General features: G+C 36.5%; 1 protein-coding gene across 1 annotated transcript in view; it reads left to right on the top strand.

Moving 5' to 3' along the window:
* Positions 1-22,267, top strand: part of RTKN2 (rhotekin 2) — a 65,733-nt gene that overhangs the window by 26,552 nt on the left and 16,914 nt on the right. The window contains exons 6-9 of the mRNA XM_045581826.1: positions 58-252; positions 9,763-9,857; positions 19,345-19,451; positions 20,354-20,485. Of these exons, the coding sequence (XP_045437782.1) occupies positions 58-252; positions 9,763-9,857; positions 19,345-19,451; positions 20,354-20,485 (529 nt within the window). The remainder of the gene's footprint in view (positions 1-57; positions 253-9,762; positions 9,858-19,344; positions 19,452-20,353; positions 20,486-22,267) is intronic.

A 22,267-nucleotide genomic window follows, 5' to 3' on the forward strand; every position in this document is an offset into this window, starting at 1 on the left:
GGTATTATAATTTTATTTTCTGAGTTAAATTCCTAACATGAATACTATTGTTTTTAGTAATGAAGCAAGGCCAGACTTTCAGATAAAGGTCGAATTATATAGTTGCTGTACAGAAGAATCTTCCATAGCTAACACACCCAAAAAACTGGCTAAGAAACTGAAGACATCTATAAGTAAAGCTACAGGGAAGAAAATCCATTCAATGCTTCAAGAAGATCATGAAACATGTTTGTCCTTCGGTTCTGCTATTTCGTAAGTTTCTAACACAATATTTATACTACACCCACAAGCCATGCCCACCAGCCAAACCCACCAGCCAATCAGAGTAAGTATGCAAATAAACTCAACCAAGATGGCTACAGCCACAGAGAGCAGGAGGGAGGCTTGGGCTTCCCAGGCAACAGAGAAAGCCAAGCTTTCCCCCTGCCCTTGCCAATTTAAGCCTCCATTCAAGGCTACAAAATTATAGAAGGTAAACAAATCCAAACAGAAATGGCTGCCAGCTTCAGAGTGAGCAGGAGGCTTGGCTCTGCTCCAGGCTACAAAGTTTCAATTGTAGAAGGTAAATAAATTCCAGATACCAGGGCCTCCACTTGGGTTGCTGGGGGCTGTGGCTGGCCTGCAAACCACCACAGGCCCCTCGCTCAGGCCTCCCCATGCCCCAAGAGAACCACCACCCTGATCCGGGACACCCTTCAGGGCAAACCAGCTGGCCCCATCCATACACCAGGCCTCTATCCTATATAATAAAAGAGTAATATGCATATTGACCATCACTCCAACACACAATAGCTGTCCCCATGTGGTCAAAGATCCTGCCCCTAATATGGACACAAGATGCCAGAAGGGAGGGCAGTTGGGAGGGACCAGGCCTACAAGGGAGGGCAGTTGAGAGTGACCAGGCCTGCAAGGAAGGGCAGTTGGAGGCGATCAACCCTGCAGGGGAGGGCAGTTAAGGATGACCAGGCAGGCAGAGGAGGAAAGTTGGGGTCAAAACGGGCTGGCAAGAGAGCAGTTAGACATCAATCAGGCTGGCATGTGAGTGGTTAGTTGGTGATCAGGCTGGCAGGCAGAAGCAGTTAGGGAGCAATCAGAAAGGCATGCAGGCGAGCAGTTGGGAGCCAGTAGTTCTGGATTGTGAAAGGGGTCCCAGTTGGAGAGGAGGCAGGCTGGGCTGAGGGATACACACCCCTGGTCCCATGCACAAATTTCATGCACCGAGCCTCTAGTATTTATATTAGTGACATTTTAAAGTATGTGGAGTGTATATTTACATTTTAAATGGGAAAAACATCCTGAAGCAGAACAAAATTTAGCTGTCAGACATAAACCCAGCTGAGATAGCCTTAATATCTTACTTTGAAAGTAGGAATTTGGGTCACAGTGTATTTTTAGTGATTTGGAATTTTAATATCTACCAGAAAGATAAAATGTTTTCTTTAAAAATATATATATTTTTTTATTGTCCTAGCCAGTTTTGCTCAGTGGATAGAGCATCAGCTCACAGACTGAAGGGCCCCAGGTTCAGTTCTGGACAAGGATATATGTACCTCAATTGCAGGCTCCATCCCAGGTCCTGGTCAGGCATGTGGGAGACAACCAATCGGTGTGTCTCTCTCACATCAATATTTCTCTCTCTGTGTCTCTCCCCTTCCACTCTAAAAATCAATGGAAAAATATCCTCAGGTGAAGATTAACAACAAACATTTTGTGTGTGTGTGTGTGTGTGTGTGTACACACACACACACACACACACACACACACAAAATGTTTGTTGTTAATCTTCATACACACACACACACACACACACACACACAGTAGGTGCAAGCACCTGGCGGGACCACGGCATGTGGTAGCAAAGAATTTTTAGTAACTCCCAGAGATTCACCCCAATGACAGTGATTGGGTGCCCCCACTTGCTCCACCATCTTGCCGTGGCTGGTACCCACCATGTTTCGTGCTCTGCTGTCAGTTGCCTGCCATGTTTGCATGCACCCCCTGGTGATCATCGAACGTTGTAGTAACCAATTGTTTGTTTATTCCACCATTCAGTCTATTTGCACAGTAGAGTTTTATATATTACACTAGAGGTCCAGTGCACGAAATTCATGCACGGGGGTTTGTGTGTGTGCCCAGCCTGTACCCTCTCTAATCTGGGACATCCCTCTCACAATCCAGGACTTCTGACTCCCAATTGTTTACCTGCCAGCCTGATCGATGACTAACTGCTCCCAGCGAGCCTGATTGCCACTAACTGCCCTCCCCTGCCAGCCTGGTCACCCCCAACTTCTCTCCCTTGCAGGCCTAGTTCCCCCTAACTGACTTCCCCTGCAGGCCTGGGTACCTTCAAACTGTCCTCCCCGTCATGCCTGGTTGCCCCTAACTGCCCTCCTCTGCAGGTCTGATCACCCCCAACTGCGCTCCTTTGCTGGCCTCGTCCCTCCCAACTGCCCTCTCCTGCCGGCCATCTTGAGGCAGCCATCTTGTGTCCCCATAGGGGCAGCTATCTTGTGTGTTGAAGTGATGGTCAATTTGCATATTATTCTTTTATTAGTTAGAATTATTAGATAGAATATATGCATATTTAATTGATTTTTAGAAGAAAGTAAAGGAAGATGAGAGAAAAACATCATGGGCTGCCCCTGCATGGCCCCTATTAGGTATGGAGCCAGCAACCTTTTGGTGCCCCAACCAACTGAGCCACACCAGCAGCCAGGGCTGAAATGTTTTTCTTGAAAAGGGGCTATATATCAAAGCATTTGTTACATATCAGTCTGCTAATTATATTTTTATGTTATGCTTTATTCTTAAGATTTTACAAAACATTATCCTTATCACAAAGCCTCATTACCATTATCACACTTAACAAAATAAAAAATAAGTCCTCAATGTTATCTGATATCTAGTCTGTATTCAAATTTCTATAATTTTGTAAAAGTCCTTTTATGATTTGTTTGTGCAAATCAGAATCCTAACGAAGTCTATAATGCTGTATCTTTTAAATTTCTTTTAATCTTTAACGATTTCCCATCTATTTTTTCTTGCTATTATTTATTGAAGAAACCAGATCTTATAGAATTTCCCATATTTTAAATTTAGTAATTACACATTTGTGGATTTAAAAACAAACAAACACATTTTTCTATCCCCCTGTGTTTCCTACAACTAGTAGGTAGTAGATATAGAGAACTGATTAGGTTCAAATTCTCTTTTAGGGCAATAATACTTCATATTGATTATATGTACTTCCTACTATCTCCCATTAGGAAGCCTTGCCCCACTTTTAGTCATGTTAAAATTGATCAGTGGGTTCAGATGTTGCCAGCCTGATTTATGTATTATAAAGTTCCTTATCAATCTTTTATCTAATGGTTTTAGCAGCCATTACTGATCACTCATTATTTCACTAGGGGATTATAATTTGGTGACTTTCTACATTTGTCTTTTTTTTTTTAACCTTGAATTCCTTCAAAGAAGATCTTCCCTTCATGAACTTCTTGATATAAGTGCAAAAAACGACGAAGAAAGGCAGGAAAAATACTTGTTTCCTTTATTTAACCAATTTTAGAATAATAAGTTGATATGGAGATGATCAATTTGAACTTTTGAATTTTCATATATTTGTGTGTCAGTATCACTCTCTTTTAAGCCAAATTGTCCCATATGTGATTTATGGGAAGCTTTTAAGCTGCTTCCTATGTCGTTTTGACACAACCTAATCTCTAATAGCTTCTTTGCTTTATGATGCAAGATGTTCCATGTTCATGTTGTATTTTTCTGCCCAGACCTGGAATTACCATTTCTTCAAGGAGCCCTGGTTTCTTTCAGATACTTTCTTTAAACATTGTGTTTGTTGCTTCACAAATCACTTTATGTTTATGTTTCTTGGGAAAACCGTTGATCGGGCTACATTCCTAGAATTTCTTTGCATGTTTCAGTAGAGTTTGCTCTTCAGCATGCCAATAATTTTACTATAATTACAAAACAACCCAAATATTTTAAGTATATATCCTGTAAATATCAATCATTAGAATATAATTAAATAACTTTTCATGTCAGCTATATTTCATATGAAAAATGCCTTGGGACTCTATATAGCATTGTGGCTTTCAATCAATTTTGTTTGAGACCCATGGTAAGAAATACCTTTTACCTTATGACAGTACACAGCTACATAAGCAGATTTCATGAAGCAATACTTAGTCCTTGCTATTTATATTATAATGACCAGACTTTTTAATTCTAGTTAGTTTTAGTGTTGTTGTTTTTTTTTAAAAAATGCTGTTTATGAATTATTAAATTTATTTCATGATCCATAACTAGGTCCCATCTACACAAAAATAGTCCTAGAAGATGTAAGTCTTTCCTATTAAAAATATTATTAAAAAGGAAGGAAGTTGCCCTTAAATTTTCTTCCTTTAGAATTAAGGCCATTTGAAATGTTTCCTAGGTTAAGATTGTGTCAAGTATTTGCTGAAAGGTGCTTTAATTTAACCATCTGTAATCCCTCAGTAAATTGGAATAAAGATAGTAATGTAATTATATCTAATTCCATAGGATCATTATGAGATCCCAAAAGATAATTCATGAACTTGGTACTTAGTAAGCATTTAATAAACGTAGCTCTTCCCATTATTGTTACTATTTTTTACTGTTCTGAGAACAGTGTTTTTTTCTGAACTATTTTTTCAAACTCATGCTACAGCATTTCAGTTAGAAACTTGACATAGAAATAAAAAATACAGACATATTTTAAAATCATTGTTTATAATTTCATAGAAGATATTTTCCGTAATGTTAGAATTTGTATTTAAGCTATATTCCTCTTCTAAGCCTAGAGGAATTTTTGAGAATAAAATTATTTGGTATTAAGTGCTTTTTAGTCGGGGTTGTCATTTGTTTAGAAGTGTTCCTTCTACTTAGATTTGTCATTCTACTTGGTTTATACCTGAATTCAAACAATAATTGTCTTTATGAAACATTTCCCATGAAACTTGCAGGTCATTTGTTTACTTACACCATTAAAGTTGGTCAAAAGATAGAATAAAATCTTTTACAACATTTTACCAAATCTTATTCTCCTAATTCCAGCATCCTATTTCACTTCTGATGTGAGTCCAGAGTACAAGAGGTTAAACTCATGGCCCAGGACTACACCCACTGATATTTCCTCAACTGACCATTTCAGCACCATAAGAAGTTGAGAACCTCATTAGTAATTAGAATGCATAGGAGATCAATTTCATTTCATTTTTATTTTTTTGTTAATCCTCACCAGAGGATATTTTTTTCCATTGCTTTTCAGAGAGAGTGTCAAAGGGATGGAGGGAGGGGGCAAGAGGGACACATCGACCAGGGGGCAGGGTGCACACCTGCAACACAGGTACGTGCACTTGATCAGGAATCAAATCCAAGACCCTTTGGTGCGTGGGCTAACACTCTAATCAATGAGCCATACCAACAGTGGTCTAGTTCAAGATCACTGCAAACGTTCCTAATATAGCTTTTAATTTTCAGCCAAAATGAGCACAAAAGATCAAGTTTGGGCAATATGTATCTTCTCTGGAAATATGGCATGTGATCAAATATAGTTGTTCTTCCTGGAAAAAGTGCATTTTTTTTCAGACTACCATTTAAAGTAGTGATTTATTTTTTTTATAACATTTTTGGATACCCTTTCAATCTTATAACAATTGGCCTATTTGATTTAAAAATATAGCTGATTAAACTTTTGGGAACTCAATATTAGGATTGGCTAAAATGAATGAGTATAATGTTTTAGTAAGAAAATGTTATCCTGACAAGAATGTTTTAAAAGTGAGATCATTGTTGGTTTTGGAAGCATTACCATTGTAATTAGTCATGGTTTAAAAATGAAGTAACTTGAAATATCATCAGAAAGTATTATTTGATCTAAAAGAAGACAGTGAACATTTTTGGTAATTTTTAGCTTGCTCCCTTATGTGAGTTCATTTATTCATTTTATTTGTGGAATTTAGCTCATTGAAATTCCTTGAGCTAGATTTTCCCAGTGCCTCTAATAGCTGAATTAACTTACTTTATGCTCCTTCAGACGTATTTAGTGCATTCTTTTTCAATGTGCAAGTAAATATATATCATTTTAACCAATCATTTTGTGAAAACTGGTAAAATTGAGAATAATTATTTACTTGAAAAAATAATGGACTAACTTAAAAAAATACCCTTGGACTTAAATATTTAACTTATTTTCATTAAATTTTATCTATAATATATACTGGTAACTTCACAATTTAATTCTTCAATATGCTTCCTTTTCCTAACTTCAGAGTCATATATCCAGCTGCCTACCCTTTATACCATCTAGGTATCTTAAAAAAAAAAAAAAAAATCTCAAATTTAACTTGTACAAAACTAAATTTGTACTTCCCATGTCTATTCTCTTAGCCTCATTTCCATTTTTCTAGTTATTCAGGTCAAAAGCCTTGGAGTTGTCCTTGACTATTTACTTTCTTTTGCATTAACTAGATGTCCACATTGCATGAACTTTAAGAATATATCAAGAATCTTACCATTTCTCACCATCCTACTGCTATCACCCTACAGCAGGCCTGCAATCAGCTCTCGACTGGTCAATTGCAGTAGCTTTCTATTCAATAGTTGGCATCTCTATTTTCACTCTCTTGGCCTCTGTGGTCTATTCTCCATACAGCAGCCAGAGGGATCAAATATACGAGTCAGATAATAACTCAAAACCTACCATTTGCTTCCCATTTCACTCAGAATAAAATCCAGTGTTCTCATCATGCCCTACAAGGCACTTGTGTACATGTCTGCCTCCCACTCACCTTTGGACGTCTCCTTCCCCCTCTTCCTCACTATACTCTGCACACTAGCCTCTTACACACACTTGGCATCTCTCTCTTGCAGCAGTTGTCCACTTATTGTCAATAACCTCCTTCCTGAAAATAGTATATTCTTTACTCAAGTGCTAATGTGGAGTCTATTTCCCATTGTTTTAAGTGGGAAAGATGATAATGTAGTTTCATAATATTTATATGTCAATGGCATTATCATTCTGAAATAATGCTTAAAATATTACATACACCCTGATCACCAAACAGCTAATATGATTGTTAATAGGCAGTTTGTGTGTAGTAATATTTGCTTTTTCATTGTAATTGCCATTCTCATTGCTTTGATTGTTTTATCCACAGTTTTAATATTTCCTTAACCTTTTCTTTTTAGAATGAGACTAGGGGGACTGGGGGACTCGTTGTCTAACACTAGGAAAAAATAAGAGCTAATTATGAAAGGCACTGTAGATATTTGCTCAGGGTAAAATCAGGAGAGAATGGCCACACTGAGTATAAGTCTGGTGTCTCTTAGCTCTAGCATCAGTGGAGATTTGTTGATACTTAATGAACTTTTCCAAAATTGTGCATAGGAGTCTGACATTCTACCAGTTATATTCAGAATGTAACTTGAACTTTACTCATGCATTGTTTTGTAAAAAAAAGTTTTGGAGACAGGAAACAGATATCTCTGGTCTATGATGATTGCATATTAAGATCAAGATAAACTAACTTATCATGCCGTATTCTTTATACAGCGATGTATGTCAGTTATTTCTCATTATAACTGGAAAAACAAAAAACGAGGTGTTCTCAAAGTGAGTAACATTCTGTGGAGTATAGCATTATTTACTAACAAAGTGCATGCGTTGCATTCTTACTACATATATACAAATTTTTCTTTGCAATAGAGATTTTATTAAAGATTTACTAAGAGACAAATAAGGTTTATGAAACATATCACCTGGCACAATTACTAAAAATTTTCTTCAGACTTATCTCTTTTTCTCCAAAGTTCATCTGTATTTCTGTCTCTTCATCTGCCTATCCTCTTTTTCTTTCTTACAACATGCTCCTTAATGTTTTCAGTGTTTTATTTTGGAAAATTAAAAAGTAATGAAAAGTCTTAAATTTAAATTGCTAGCACAGAAAATACAATTATTTGAAACAAATTTTTTATCATCACAGAGTCAGGATATGAAATTTATCATAAAAAAATTTTAGATGCTTTTGGCAATAGCACTACTTTAACAAAGGTAGCATAATGGAAAAAAAAATGGGATTAGTAATGAAATCCCCCATTTCCTAATACTATAGATAAAAATTCCAAATCTTTAAAGTTGATAAACCAGAAGAAGGAGATTTATTCCTTCCCCATGAAATAAATATGAATCAGATTCCATCACTACCCTTCTTATTTACCTTCTCCAATGACTTACAGCTTTAGGTGAGCTAATTCCTGCCTGTAGTTCCAACCCTGGGTTGTACCATGTTTGCTACCTGCTCGCTATGCTTTAGCCACTGTTGTGTCGTTTCAGCCTCTCTTTGCACATGCTGTTCTCTCTGCTTACAACGCTTTTCTGCATTCTTTGCTTGTCTCCCTCCTTTTATTCATAATTATTAGCTCTTCAGAGAATCTTATCTCAATTCTCCTATCTAGCATAGGTCCTCAGTATTCTCATAGCCTTTGTTTCTTTCAAAAAACAAAAAAGAGTTGCATTATAGCTTTCAAATGCCAACATTTGATTTATCCCTCTACTTCCCCCCCCCCTCTTCTGCATCAGTATATAATATTGAGTCTCATCATTAATGCCCGTCACCTTACATAACACTTGGCAAACATTCAGTGTTCAGTTAATATTATTGAATGAATGGAGGTCCTTCTAAAAAAACATTTGTAAACTAAACTAAATAATTTTCTGGTTTTCTTATGATAAAATAGCATAAAGAGATAAAGAGAATTTATGTTAGCTTTAAACTGTAATTCATAACATCTAATTTTTTTATTTTGGTAAAAATACATAACATAAAATTTACCATTTTAACCATTTTTAAGTATATAAATCAATAGCATTAAGTATATACACAATGTTGTGCAACCATCACCACCATTCATCTCCAGAACTTCTTTATCTTCCTAAGCTAAAACTATACCATTAAACAATATAACCCTGCTTTCCCTTCCATTCAGCCTCTGGAAATCTACTTTCTGCCTCTGAATTTGACTTTTCTAGCTACCTCATATAAGTGGAATCATACAGTATTTGTCCTTTGTGACTGATTTATTTCACTTAACATAATGTCTTTGCAGTTCATCTATGTTCTAGTCTGTGTTAGAATTGTCTTCCTTTTTAAGGCTGAATAATTTTCTATTGCATGTATATACATTTGTTTATCCTTTCGTCCCTAAAAGGACACCTGGGCTTCTTTCACAATTTGGCTGCTTTTTCGAGGGTTTACATATATCTGTTTGAGTCCCTACTTTCAGTTCTTTGGGGTATATACCACAAGTAGAATTGTTGGATTATTTGGTAATTCTATGTCTAATCTCTTGAGGAACCATGATACTGTCTTCCATAGTGGTTACACCATTTTATATTACCATCACCACTGTCTACATTCTTGGCCAACATTTGTTATTTTCCATTTTTCTTTGTTGTTATTTTTTTTTAACAATAGCTATCCCAATGGCTTTAAAGTGTTATCTCATTGCAGTTTTGGTTTGCATTTTCCTAATCACTAGTGATCTTGAGCATCTTTTCATGTCTTTATTGGCCATTTGTATATCTCTTTTTAGAAAGATATATATTCAAATCCTTAGCCCATTTTTTAGTCACGTTTATTTGTTGTTGTTGTTGAATATTGAAATATTTTATGCAGTAGAAATTATACTAGAGTACTTAAAACATGTCTCCTTCCTCACTTTTAGTGGTGCAAAGTATAATTTGCTAGCTCATACTACACTGACCTTGGAAAGTGCTGAGAACAATTTCAAGACCCATAATCTGTCTATTAATGGAAATGGTAAGTACAGTTTATATTTTACTTATTACATATGTTATGTTGATATATATGTGGTGACAGTAATAACTTCTAATTTTAAGATGTTCTCCTGGAGTGGATATTGGCTTAAATCCCTGAGGGATTCTGTGGGTTTCCCAAATACGTCCATCCCTTTTCCTCAAAAGTGAAGTTTATTTTCCTCTCTCCATGCTATTTGCGAGAGATTTTGTTTGTGAGTCAGAATGATTTTGTATATTCTGAATCCTTGTCTTTGTCTTGAAATTGATGATTTCATCACCTTCTAGTTAGCAATAAGAGACCTATCTTATTTTTAAATTTGAAATTGAGGAAGCCAACCCTTCTGTTGATAGCAGTGGATATAAGGAAAGATAGGGCTAAATTAATCTTAACCCTTTTCTCTCTGCATGATATTGGTAGGTATAGTTTTTTCAAAAGAAATATGTAGCAATACATAGAAATAATTATTATAGTTTACATATCATATACTACTAGTTGCCCTACGCATGAATCTGTGTGCCAGTAGCTATCTGCGGGGCCTGGCCGCTCCATGCACGCTGCCCAGAGGCTCTCCGCAGTCCAGAGGCCCATCCACAGCAGGGCACGGAACACTTGCTTCAAGAAGCAAGCATTTTGCTTAGCTGATAATGCTGCCTGTTCTCAGTGACTGCCCCTCCCCCATCCCAGGACTGTGGGACTCCATCGGGGCTGAGAGGATGGCATGCCGCCATCTTGTGGCTATGGGCACCACCATATTTGTGATGGAGTGGTGGTTAATTTGCATATTACCCTTTTATTAGATAGGATTGTGAGAGGTATAATAAAATCTATGATTGTGGATTTTTCTAGTTCTCTTAGTTATGTCTATTTTTGCTTTATATAATTTAAGCGTTTGATATTTGATTCACACATTTTTAATTGTGTATTTTCTTCCACTCTTACCTCAAACTATACCTATTTATGTATTAGAATGCTTCTTCTAGCAGGATTATACATTAGATTTTAATTTTTCTTCAATTTGACAGTATTTATGGGTATTTTTTTACTGGAGCATTTATTCATTTTGTTTTTAATACTAAATAGCCTATAATCCACATTATCTATAATAGTAAAATGATAATATGCTAATTAAACTGGGAGACCTTCTGAACAAAGCCATGGTGGTGGGGCGAGGCAGAGGCCGTTAGGGGCAATCAGGCTAGGAGGGGAAGGCAGTTGGGGGTGATCCGTTTGGTGTGGGGAGTAATTAGGGGCGAACAGGCTGTCAGGGGAGACCAGATGGGGGTGAGCAGGTGGGCAAGGGAGGCAGTTAGGGGCATTCAGGCCAGTGGTGGGGGGACAGTTGGGGTGAGCAGGCCAGTAGGCAGAGTGGTTAGGGGCCGTCAGGCAGGTAAGCAGGTGAGCGGTTAGGAGCCAGCAGTCCCAGATTGCAAGAAGGATCCCAGATTGGAGAGAGTGCAGACTGGGCTGAGGGACATCCCTCCCACCCCCTGTGCATGAATTTTGTGCATTGGACCACTAGTTCTATATAATAAAAGGCTAATTGCTAATAGAATAGTGGAATGGTTGCTATGACATGCATTGACCACAAGGGAGTAGGCACTTAATGCAGGAGCTGCCCCCTGGTGTTCAGTGTGCTCCCACAAGGGGAGTGCCACTCAGCCAAAAGCCGGGCTCACAGCTGGTGAGCACAGCAGTGGTGGCGGGAGCCTCTCTTGCCTCTGTTGCAGATGGGCAGTAAGGAGCGAGGGGTCCTGGATTGCAGGAGCCCCAGACTGCAAATGGGATTTCTGACTACTGGCTTAGGCCCACTCCCTGTTCCCCGAGGGGTCCCTGACTGCAGAGGGTGTAGGCTGGGATGAGGACCTCCCCCTCCTTAGTGCACAAATCTCGAGCATCAGGCCTCTAGTATTAAATATTTGGATTTAAATCTGCCATCATAGCCTCTGTTTTTTCTGTTCTGTCTTGCCTTTTAAAGGACCAATAGTTTCATTATTTCAGTTTTTTCTTGTCTATTTAAAGCTATAATTCTTTTTCTCATCTTTTAGAAATTACTTCTAGAAATACGATTAATAATACTTATGAAGTATAAAATTAAAAGATAGTTTTACTTTTTGCTTGGACAATGCAAGGACTTTAGAACAGTTAAACTCTATTTCTCTTACTTGTGTGCTATTGTTATATATTTTAATTCTGTTTGATTTTTAAATTTCACAAGATGTTTTATGCATTAATGTTTATTTAGATTTACCTACTACATGTTTCTGTGGACTACTTATAAACCTTACATCTGGGATAATTTTCCTTTTGCTTGAAGGACAATTTGAATCTCTTTTAGTATGTCTCCTTGTGTCATATTTCTTGGCTCTTTGTTTTTACATGAAGGGTTTTAAGTTTTGTTTTTGCTGTTACAGACATAATTCCGCTATCTTATGGTTTCTTTTATTAGCTATTGAAAATCATTTGTCAGTGTGTCACTTCTCTGAAGGTAATTTTCTCTTAGTCTTTGGTTTTTCTAAGTTTCACTGTGACATAGTATAGAATCTTATATATGCTGCTTTTGGAAAGACCATGTCTGAGTTTCTCTGTGCTCTCCCATCCCCACCTCCAGGCAATGGGGATTTTGGGCAGTAAAGTTGGTTTGCTTCTGGCTCACTAGTATTCTGTTGGTGATTCCTTTGGGATATTAACTTAGTATGAGGAAAATCTCACATTAAACTGCTTCAGTTGTTCAGAAATCAGGAAACAGATTTCTGTTTTGCTTTCCTTATTATGCAGAATCATTAAATCATAAATTCAGATTTGCTGGGATTTTCAAATGCTATTAGGATGAACAGCTTTTGTGCTCATTTACCTCACTGGTTCTTATTTATTCAATTTGTTCTAGTAATTTCTTATGGGAAAACATTTTTAAACTATAGGTAATTCAGCATTTTCAATAGTTTCCTATAGGAGGATTGGTCTGAACCATCTAGCCTAGTGTTCGGCAAACTGTGGCTCGCAAGCCACATAGGGCTCTTTGGCCCTTGACTTTTTAGCAAAGGCCAGCTTAGGAGTACCCTAATTAAGTTAATAACAATGTAATACATACCTATATAGTTTAAGTTTAAAAAATTTTGTTCTTAAACGAAATTTCAATCATTGTACTGTTGATATTTGGCTCTGCTGACTAATGAATTTGCCGACCACTGGTCTAGCCTTTTGTCACTCAAAACCTGAAGTCTGCAATAGTATTAGAATTATCAGTTTAATTAGAAAATTTGACAAATGAAATTTGTTGTACCAGACACTACTCTATAGTATACTATTCAGCCTTCAAAAAGAAGGGGATTCTACAGTATGTGACAACATGAGTGAACCTTGAGGACATCTATCTATCTATCTATCTATCTGTCTATATAAAAGCCTAATATGCAAAGCGTACCCTCTGGAGTTCTACCAGGAGACTGAGTTTGATTGCTTGCTATGATGTGCGCTTACCACAAGGGGGCAGCGCAGAACAGAGGAAGGCCCTGGCTGGCGGCCAGGGAAGGGAGGCCCCAGCCCCCAGCTGGATCAGCCCTGATCAATTTAGGGATCCTACCCGTGCATGAATTTCGTGCACTGGGCCTCTGGTACTAACTGAAATAGAATGACAAATACTGTGTGACTGCAATGAATGTGGTATCTCAAACAGTCAAACTCAGAAGCAGCGGTGGTAGCATGGAGTTACTAGAGGCTGGAGGAGGAGGGATGGGGCTTTGCTAGTCAAGGAATATGAAGTTTCAGTTCCACAAGATGAATATGTTTTAGAAACCTGTACAAGTGCCTACTGTGAACAGGACTGCATTGTACACTTAAAAATCTAAGAGGGTAGATCTTCTGTTATATGTTCTTACCATAGTAAATAAATAAATATGCAAACAAGCACTTTTGAAGCAACTTTTATTCTTAGTCACTGTGAGCTGTTGTTATAAGGAAACATTGCAATAAAGTGGTTAATAGTGTGGCTGTCAGCCTTAAATTCATATTCTATTTCTACCACTGGCTAGTTCTGTGACCTTCACAAGTTCCTCATTTTGTTATCGTATACAGTTTACAAATTAGTAAAGTACAGTTTAGAGACCGTAACATACTATTGTAGATCATACAGCTAGCAAGTGGTTATACTAGACTTTAAATAATCCTGGACAAGCTGTGCTCTTTCTGCTATGCTTTCTGATCTGGCATGAATTCCGCTAAGCAGCTAAAGACTCAAAATACTATTGATATGTGAATAATGGATTTGATGTTGAAAGGCCCCATTCTTTCAACCAAATTACCTGAAAAGTTGTGGAAAGGAATAAAATTCATAAATGAGGCACCACTTTTAGCAATAATTCCCCAGTTGTCTTCAGTGTTCTAAGAGGTACTACTAGATTCTATATAAAATGCTCCTGTGCAAATAAGCATGGGGACTGTGGTTATAGCTCTTAGAGAAACACAATATTAGCATATTAAAGACTGGGAGAAGACCTATGCTTAAAGCACTAACACCCCAAAACACTGACTTTGGAACTTGTGAGTTCCTTTGGAAAATAATTTAAAAAGCAATAACCTCTATGCCTAGCTCTTTATATATCGGTAATAGGTATATTTCTAGACCTGTGTTTAAATTAAGACGTTGAAATTATATCTTATAATTAAATGGGGGGAAAAGCCACCTTTTTAAAATGAATATAAATATGTTAATGTAGTGGGGTTTTCCTAAGGTTATGTTAACATCTACCAAAACTATAAAATCAAAGGAAATACAAGATTTTTGAAATTTATAACTCAACTTTATTCTTGCTACTGAAGGGAAAAGCCAAAATGATATCTTGAGGTTTATATTTGTCATCAAGAAATTTTTATAGTTTTTGTGAAACAGTGAAACCACATTGTGATTGACTCACATAGAACCGAGATGTTATCTGGATTCTTTCTCTTGCCTGTGTATTGTTTTTGTTGTTGCTGTCGTTTTTAAACTCCATTTTGTTCCCCATTTGAAAGTACAGATGAATTAGATAAAATCTTTTAGTAATGAAAAGTCAAACTGCTCTCACTTCCTGTTTCATTATATTGTGTCCTAATACCTCCCTTGGCTAGAAAACAAGAATTAAGTATTTTGATTAAATGGTTGCTTAAGGACTGAGAGACAGCATTGAGAAATGGAAAGGATATGGTTTTGGGAGTGAGAATACCCTAGATATGAAATTATGAGAAGCATCTATTATGTGTGAGACACAGTGGTAGATGTCATTTACACATTATCCTATTTGATTTTCACCACCTTCCTACTTAAGATTGGTAGTATTTCTTTAATGAGAAATTGATACTGAGATAGATTAGATGACTATTGAGATGCCATATTTCTTATCTGATGTAGAAAGAAGCTGTGACTACATTTTATTCCACAGTGCTCCTGAGCCAAAAAGAAAACTGATTGCAGGGTATGTTGCAACGATTCCACATCTATTTAAGGACTGCAGTCAGGAAGAAATTATTTTTCTTGGTGGCCGATGAAATCTGAATTTATTCTATCAGAAAAACACATTGTTACATGTGGTATTTAGGGTCCAGTACATTAATGATTAAACAAACTTTATGAACTGGTCTGAAAACCTAATCATTTATGATTCTACTTTTTTAGGAAGTGGATTCTAATTTAAAAACAAATAGCTTACAGATATTTAGAACTTTAATTATTAATGAATCTTGGAATATTTATATAAACAAATTTCCTTTTAAACTTTAAATTCATAAATCACAAAGTTAATTTCAGATGTGTTACTCAGATACATACTTTTATAGAATTTTTATTTCATTTCTTGCTTATTTTAGGAAAGAAGATTCTCATTTATTTAGTTATGTCTGTATTTGGGGACCATTTCCTGTATTGTATTTATGCATTTATTCCTCCCAGGTCAAACCCTTTATTTCTGAAAGATAGCATCTTTAATGAGGTATTAATAAAAAAGATTTGAATAGTCTCAGATAATTTGTTGTGTGCTATTCTATAATAAAATGGTGAGTAGGTAAGTTAATAAAAAAAAAAACTTTTCTTTTACTTTGTACTCATCATTTTAGGCTTGTCTTTTTTATTTAACTGATGTATGAAACTTTGGCTACATTGCATCTATATATTAATTGTATTTTTATAAAAATATTTTTTTCCAGCCGAAACCGGTTTGGCTCAGTGGTAGAGCATTGGTCTGCGGACTGAAAGGTCCCAGGTTCCATTCCAGTCAGGGGCATGTACGTTAGTTGCGGGCGCATCCCCAGTAGGGGGTGTGCAAGAGGTGTTTCTAGCTCTCTATCTTTCTCCCTTCCTCTCTGTAAAAAAATCAATAAAATATATATATTTTTAAAATATTTTTTTCCCAGAGTTAGTAAGACTTTTGGGGCCATAATAGTAAAAGCCAATAGCTGGCTATTTTATAGATACTACCAATAGGGGTCAGTGAAAACTTTTAAAATCATTTTTGTGTGGTGAAAGCACCATGTACTGGATTTTTATTTATACCCTGATAAACAGAATAAATCATGCAATGCTCTCCTTCCATAAAGATTTGAAGGTTTTATACCTACCTGTACACACACTAAAGGAATATCTTAATGTTTTTTGAAAGAACTTTTTTTAATCATTTGCAAAACTTATAGGAAATTTACAAATTGAATGTCAAGATCTTTTTACGTGCCCCCTTTCCCCCTCCCCAAGTATATGAGAACAGGATGCTTACATGATGCTCCATTACCCCCAAATATAGTAATATGTATTTCCCACTAAGAGGACATCCGGCTATATCACTGCTCCGCCCAAATCAGGAAATTAATAATACTACCATTTAATTCTCAGACTCCAGGTGTTGCTGATTGTTCCAGTAATGTTCCTTATGAAAAAAGGAGGATCCAGTACAGAATCACAAACTGCCTTTAATTATCATGCTTCCTTTGTTTCTTTCAGTCTGGACCAGTTCTTTAGTCTTTCCTTGGCTTTTATAACCTTAACACTGTTACACATCATAGTGATTTGTAGATGGTCCTTCAGTTTGTATTTGTCAGATGTTTTCTTGGGATAAGATTCTGGATATACAGAAATATCAGGCCGAAACCGGTTTGGCTCAGTGGATAGAGTGTCAGCCTGCAGACTGAAAGGTCCCAGATTCGATTCCTGTCAAGGGCATGTACCTTGGTTGCAGGCACATCCCCAGTAGGGGGTGTGAAAGAGGCAGCTGATTCTCTCTCATTGATGTTTCTAACTCTATATCCCTCTCTCTTCCTCTCTGTAAAAAATCAATAAAATATATTTTTTTAAAAACAAAGAAATATCACAGAACTGATAATGTGTTCAATGCATCCATTAGTTGGCATATAATTTTTATTCATCCAATTACTGATGATGTTCACTTTAATTGCTTAATTAAGGTGGTGTCTACCAAGCTTTTCTATTGTAAAGTTACTTTTTTTGTTTCCCCTTTTGTAATAAATACATATTTTGTGTGTGAGAAGGGGGTACATTGAAACATTATATTTTATTATTGGACTTTCAATTTATTCATTGATGTGTTTATAGCAAGATAGACTCAGGTTTCTCTGTTTTGTTCAATGCATCATAATCTGTCAATATTATTGTTTATTTTCAGGTTCAAATTGTCTCCAGTTTGGCCAACAGGAGCACATTAAAGATGGCTTCTGTGTTTTTTGACAGGTCTTCATCAAAAAATTCCCTTGCTTTGTGGCATAAGATATTTCAGACTTATCATGTGCTTTCCAAGCCCCAGACCTGGAATCAGCCATTTCTCCAAGGAATGCTGATTCTTTTTAATGGCTATAATATTTAGAACACATGATCTGGGTTCTCGGTATATTCACCACAATTAGAGTGTTGCTTTTCCTAGCTTTCCTCATTGGACAGAGCTACATACATGCACATATTTTGTCATGTATTTCTTAATCTCTGTGTTGAAAACCATTTCACATCAGTACATCCAATTCTAATCCAACATCACAGAGTTTATTCCACATATTTTAAGTCTTTTCTCTCACAGTGAGAAACTTGTTTTCTATTATCTTTAAAGTTTTTTCTTCTTTCATCAGTCTACCTGAAAGCAACCATTTTCTCATCTTCTTTACTTCTTTTTCTCCTTGTGGGCAGCCCTTTGCCCATGAACACTCTTTCCCGTTCAGGCTTTAACTCCCCATGCCTGGTTGCTCTTGCCCTCATCCCATGTGGACACCCTTTTCAGCACCTGTACTCTGACACCCAGGGCCAGCTGTCCCTCTGCTCGGATGCCCTTCTTAATGGGTTCTGACATGCTTTTCTGGTCACTGAATGTGTGGATTGCTTCTTCAGACTCTGACTCCCATAGCTGGGCCATCCCTCTAATGCACACACTTGTCTTACTCTACTTAGATTCTGATACCCTGCTCACTCTACTCAAGCCTGACTCCCTACACCAGGGCATCCCCTGAGCAGAGATCTCCTTTGACCGCTAGGCTTTGCTCCATATGATCTGTCTTCAGTCCATTCAGACCTGTGCCAGGCAGCTCTCTTACTCAGCCTCCCTGTCCTCTGGCACCCAGCTGTGGCACACCACAGCTTCACCCCCCACCCCAGCACAGATGCCCCACTTGGTGAACTCCATCTAATGGCTCCAAGCTGAACTGTAAGAGGAAGGAGGGAAAAGGCAAAAACGGTTTATTAAATTACTAGAGGTCTGGTGCATGACATTTGTGCACTGGGAAGGGGATGCGGGGGGTGGAGGGAGGTTTCCCTCAGCCCAGCCTGCGCCCTTTAGCAATCCCTCAGTCCAGCCTGCACCCTTTAGCAGTTCAGAAGTTCCTTGAAGGGATTGGGCTTAAGCTATCAGTGTACATCCTTAGCACTGCCAAAGAAGGGGGAGAGGCTCCTATCACTGCAGCTGTGCTTGCCAGCCATCAGCCCGGCTTGTGGCTGAGCAATACTCCCCCTATGGGAGCACACTGAACATCAGGGGGCAGCTTCTGTGTTGAGTATCTGCCCCCTGCTGGTCAGTGTGCTTCATAGCAACCTGTTGTTCCACAATTGGGTCAATTTACATATTGCCCTTTTATTATATAGGATTATATTAAAGTTGTGCTCTGAAATGTTTTATTCAGAGGATCGATTTGGTAATTACTATAATGAAAGTCAGAAAAAACAGAATTTGACATACAAAAATTACTTTATTAGATTTTTTTATATTAAATGAGTTTACTTATATGCCCTGAACTATCTCTGCTGATTACTTTAAGATCAAACAAGAGATCAAGAGACTAACAGTTCCAAGTCTATTCCAGATGATAACATGCTATAAACTATTAGTTTAATATCATCTCCTATTTGATTTTGTCATTAAAGATGGTTCTTGTATTTGAGTAGGATGAACCTTTACGTATGTTCTTAATGTAAAGCCAAAAAAAAATTGTAGAAAGAAAATTGTAACTTGACTTTTTCTCCTTTTTTAAATAGAGGAATCTTCATTTTGGCTGCCCTTATTTGGCAACATGTGCTGCCGATTAGTTGCCCAGCCAGCTTGTATGGCTGAGGATGCATTTGCAGGATTTCTTAATCAGCAGGTTAGCGGATCTTTATTCTACAGTAATTATAGCTCCAGTTTAGATCTTAATCCTAATATTGAGAAGTATTTTTTTAGAGTCTTTTAAAAACAGTTTTCTCATTAGACATAGTCTGGGGAATTGGTGGGAGGAGGGGATCTGGGGATGAGAAGGGAGGGTCTAATGCCATTTGGATGGCTAAGGAGCTACCTCTCCAGGTTCCTCTGCTTCGTGAATTGCAGTAACAGGATAACCAGCAACAGAGGCCTCCTTGTGGAAGCTGATGAGGACTGCTCAGCACCTTTCTCATAAGGCCTTGCTGGCAGGCAGCTTTTGGCACAGTGTAGGCCTCTGAGCTTCCAAAGCGGCCTCTGTGCCATCTACTCCTGATTTATTTATAACCATAGTTATTTATATTCAGTAAATAATTAATTATGGGCTCCAATGAATCAATAGCGTTTTCTAAAAGATTCCATTAAGAGGGAAAAAAATTTGCATTCTTACAGGGTCGTCAACATTTTCCAGTGCTCTAAGAACAGTAAGGGAAAATTATATTTTGAATACCGAGTTATTTTTATAACTTCTCTGAGTCAGTGAATTGCTGTGGAATTCTTAGTACTCATTTTTAATAGACAAGCTTTTTAAAAACTTCATTGATTTGTGATTTTTATGTGTGGAAATGTTATGTGGTAATTATTACCTCCATTTTGCTTATTGAATGCTTTTGAGAATTCAGACCTTTATTCTCTTAAGTTACTCTTTGATTCTCATTAACTCATTATATAGTAAATTAATGGGTAACTATCACATTAAAATTTTTTAAAACTAATTTAACTTTGATAATTTAAGTATTTTGTTGAATTGAGGGTTAAGATGATGAATTATGTTTTAATGTTGATTCTTTCTTGATTTTTTCCCCCCAGCAAACATTAGAAGGACTGATTAGTTGGAGAAGGTTGTATTGTGTTTTGAGAGGAGGTAAGCTCTATTGTTTTTACACTCCAGAAGAAATTGAAGCTAAAGTGGAACCAGCTTTGGTAGTGCCCATTAACAAGGTAAATAAAATGCTATTTTGAAAATAAAAATATAACATTTAATGAAGCTTGTCCATTTCCATACAGTTTATATTGTTGCCATCTTATAAAGAAAAGGAAAGTACTGCTAAAAATAGGTTAGTTTATAAAGGGAATTAATCTTAGTTTTCTTTCCATTATAGAGCTAAGTTGGTAAAGGAATTGCTGTATATTTCCTAAGAAAACATAGTTTTTGGAAATATATACCAGTAAATAGGTTTTAAAGCAGAGAATATAATTCCACATTAACAGGATTTTAAAATTTTCCATGAATTTACTTAATTAAGAGATTATATAAACATAAATTGTTAGCTCCTGTTACAGTGATACTCTCTCTAGTTAATATTTAAATGAATCCATAAAAAGACATTTCGGAGTGGGATTGACGGGCAATTGTCCAGCCTTCTGTCAGAACAGGAAAGCCTGACAGTTCATTTAGAATACATGAGTGCTTACACTGCATTTAAGAAATAATACACACCACCTAGAGAAGCTATCAAACACACACACACACACACACACACACACACACACACAGTCACATACTCACACACGGGTTTGATACAAAGATGATTAAAATTTACTAACAAAATTTTTATCCATAAATCTATAGGAAAACTTTTCACAGTAAGCCAAACTTACTTGCTTTATCCCAGGATCTTAAATTTATCTTCCTCTTATCATCTTAGTTTAGTGTTTATTGGAGGTCCCTCCCTGCCCCCCTTTTTAGCATTGCTACTAGAGAATATTATAATGGCATTTCTAGAGCAGAATGTCAGCTTTTCTTTCTAAAGACAACTTAATTCTTCCTAGTTGTTTTAATTTGCCTTTGGAGTGGTTGAATTGAAATATATGATAAAATATGAGCCTTCCCAGCTGTTAACTCTACATATTTTACTTGTTTTTAAATTTTCTTTCGGAGGAAAATTTAAGTGATATGTCCTGAAAAACATATAAATACTGGTTTGTTAATTTATAAGGACTTGAATTAATTTCTATGATCTTTTCCAATAATAACATAAGGTCTTGTTTCTATCCTACTTTTAGAACTTACACTGCTTTTTAGTTAAAGAAAATCCTTCAGTGAGAGATATATAATTAAGTCCACCTAATATATCTGTTTTGTGTATTGGAAAGATTGGTGATGCTATTAAATAATGTACCTCAATATAACAACATAGTGAGTTTATTTTGGTTTAGAAAATTAGGTTTATGAAAGTACAATTTTATTACTAGAAAATTGACATAATTTTTTAATTACTTGCCAACCTTTTATTTTGTTTTCTTTAAGCAGCATTTACTTTTCTTCACCTTATTAGTCTTCTGAAAATTCCAAATATTCAGAAAAGTTGAAAGAATAGAATAATGAACACCTGTGTACCCTGCACTTAGATTCTTTATCTATTGCCACATTTGCTCTCTCTCTAAATAGGTTAAATTTTTTTCTGAACCATTTCAATGTAAGTAGCAAAAAGCATAACATTTTTTCCCTAGGATATTTCAGCATGTTCCTCCTAAAAACAAGGATATTTCCTTAATAACAATAATATTAGCACACTCAAGACAATTATTGTTGATAAAATACTATTATCTAATATATAGAGAAAATTGCCCCAATCATCTTCAAAATGTTCTTTCTGATTTTTATTTATTGTTTTATCCAAGACCCCATCAAGGATCACAAATTGCATGTGGTCACCATGTCTTTTGTTTGTTTCCTTTTCATTTAAATTGTGCCCTTGCTGCCTTTTTCTTTTTTCTTTT

Source organism: Pipistrellus kuhlii, unplaced genomic scaffold, assembly GCF_014108245.1.
Source record: "Pipistrellus kuhlii isolate mPipKuh1 unplaced genomic scaffold, mPipKuh1.p scaffold_m20_p_15, whole genome shotgun sequence".
Lineage (NCBI taxonomy): Eukaryota > Metazoa > Chordata > Mammalia > Chiroptera > Vespertilionidae > Pipistrellus > Pipistrellus kuhlii.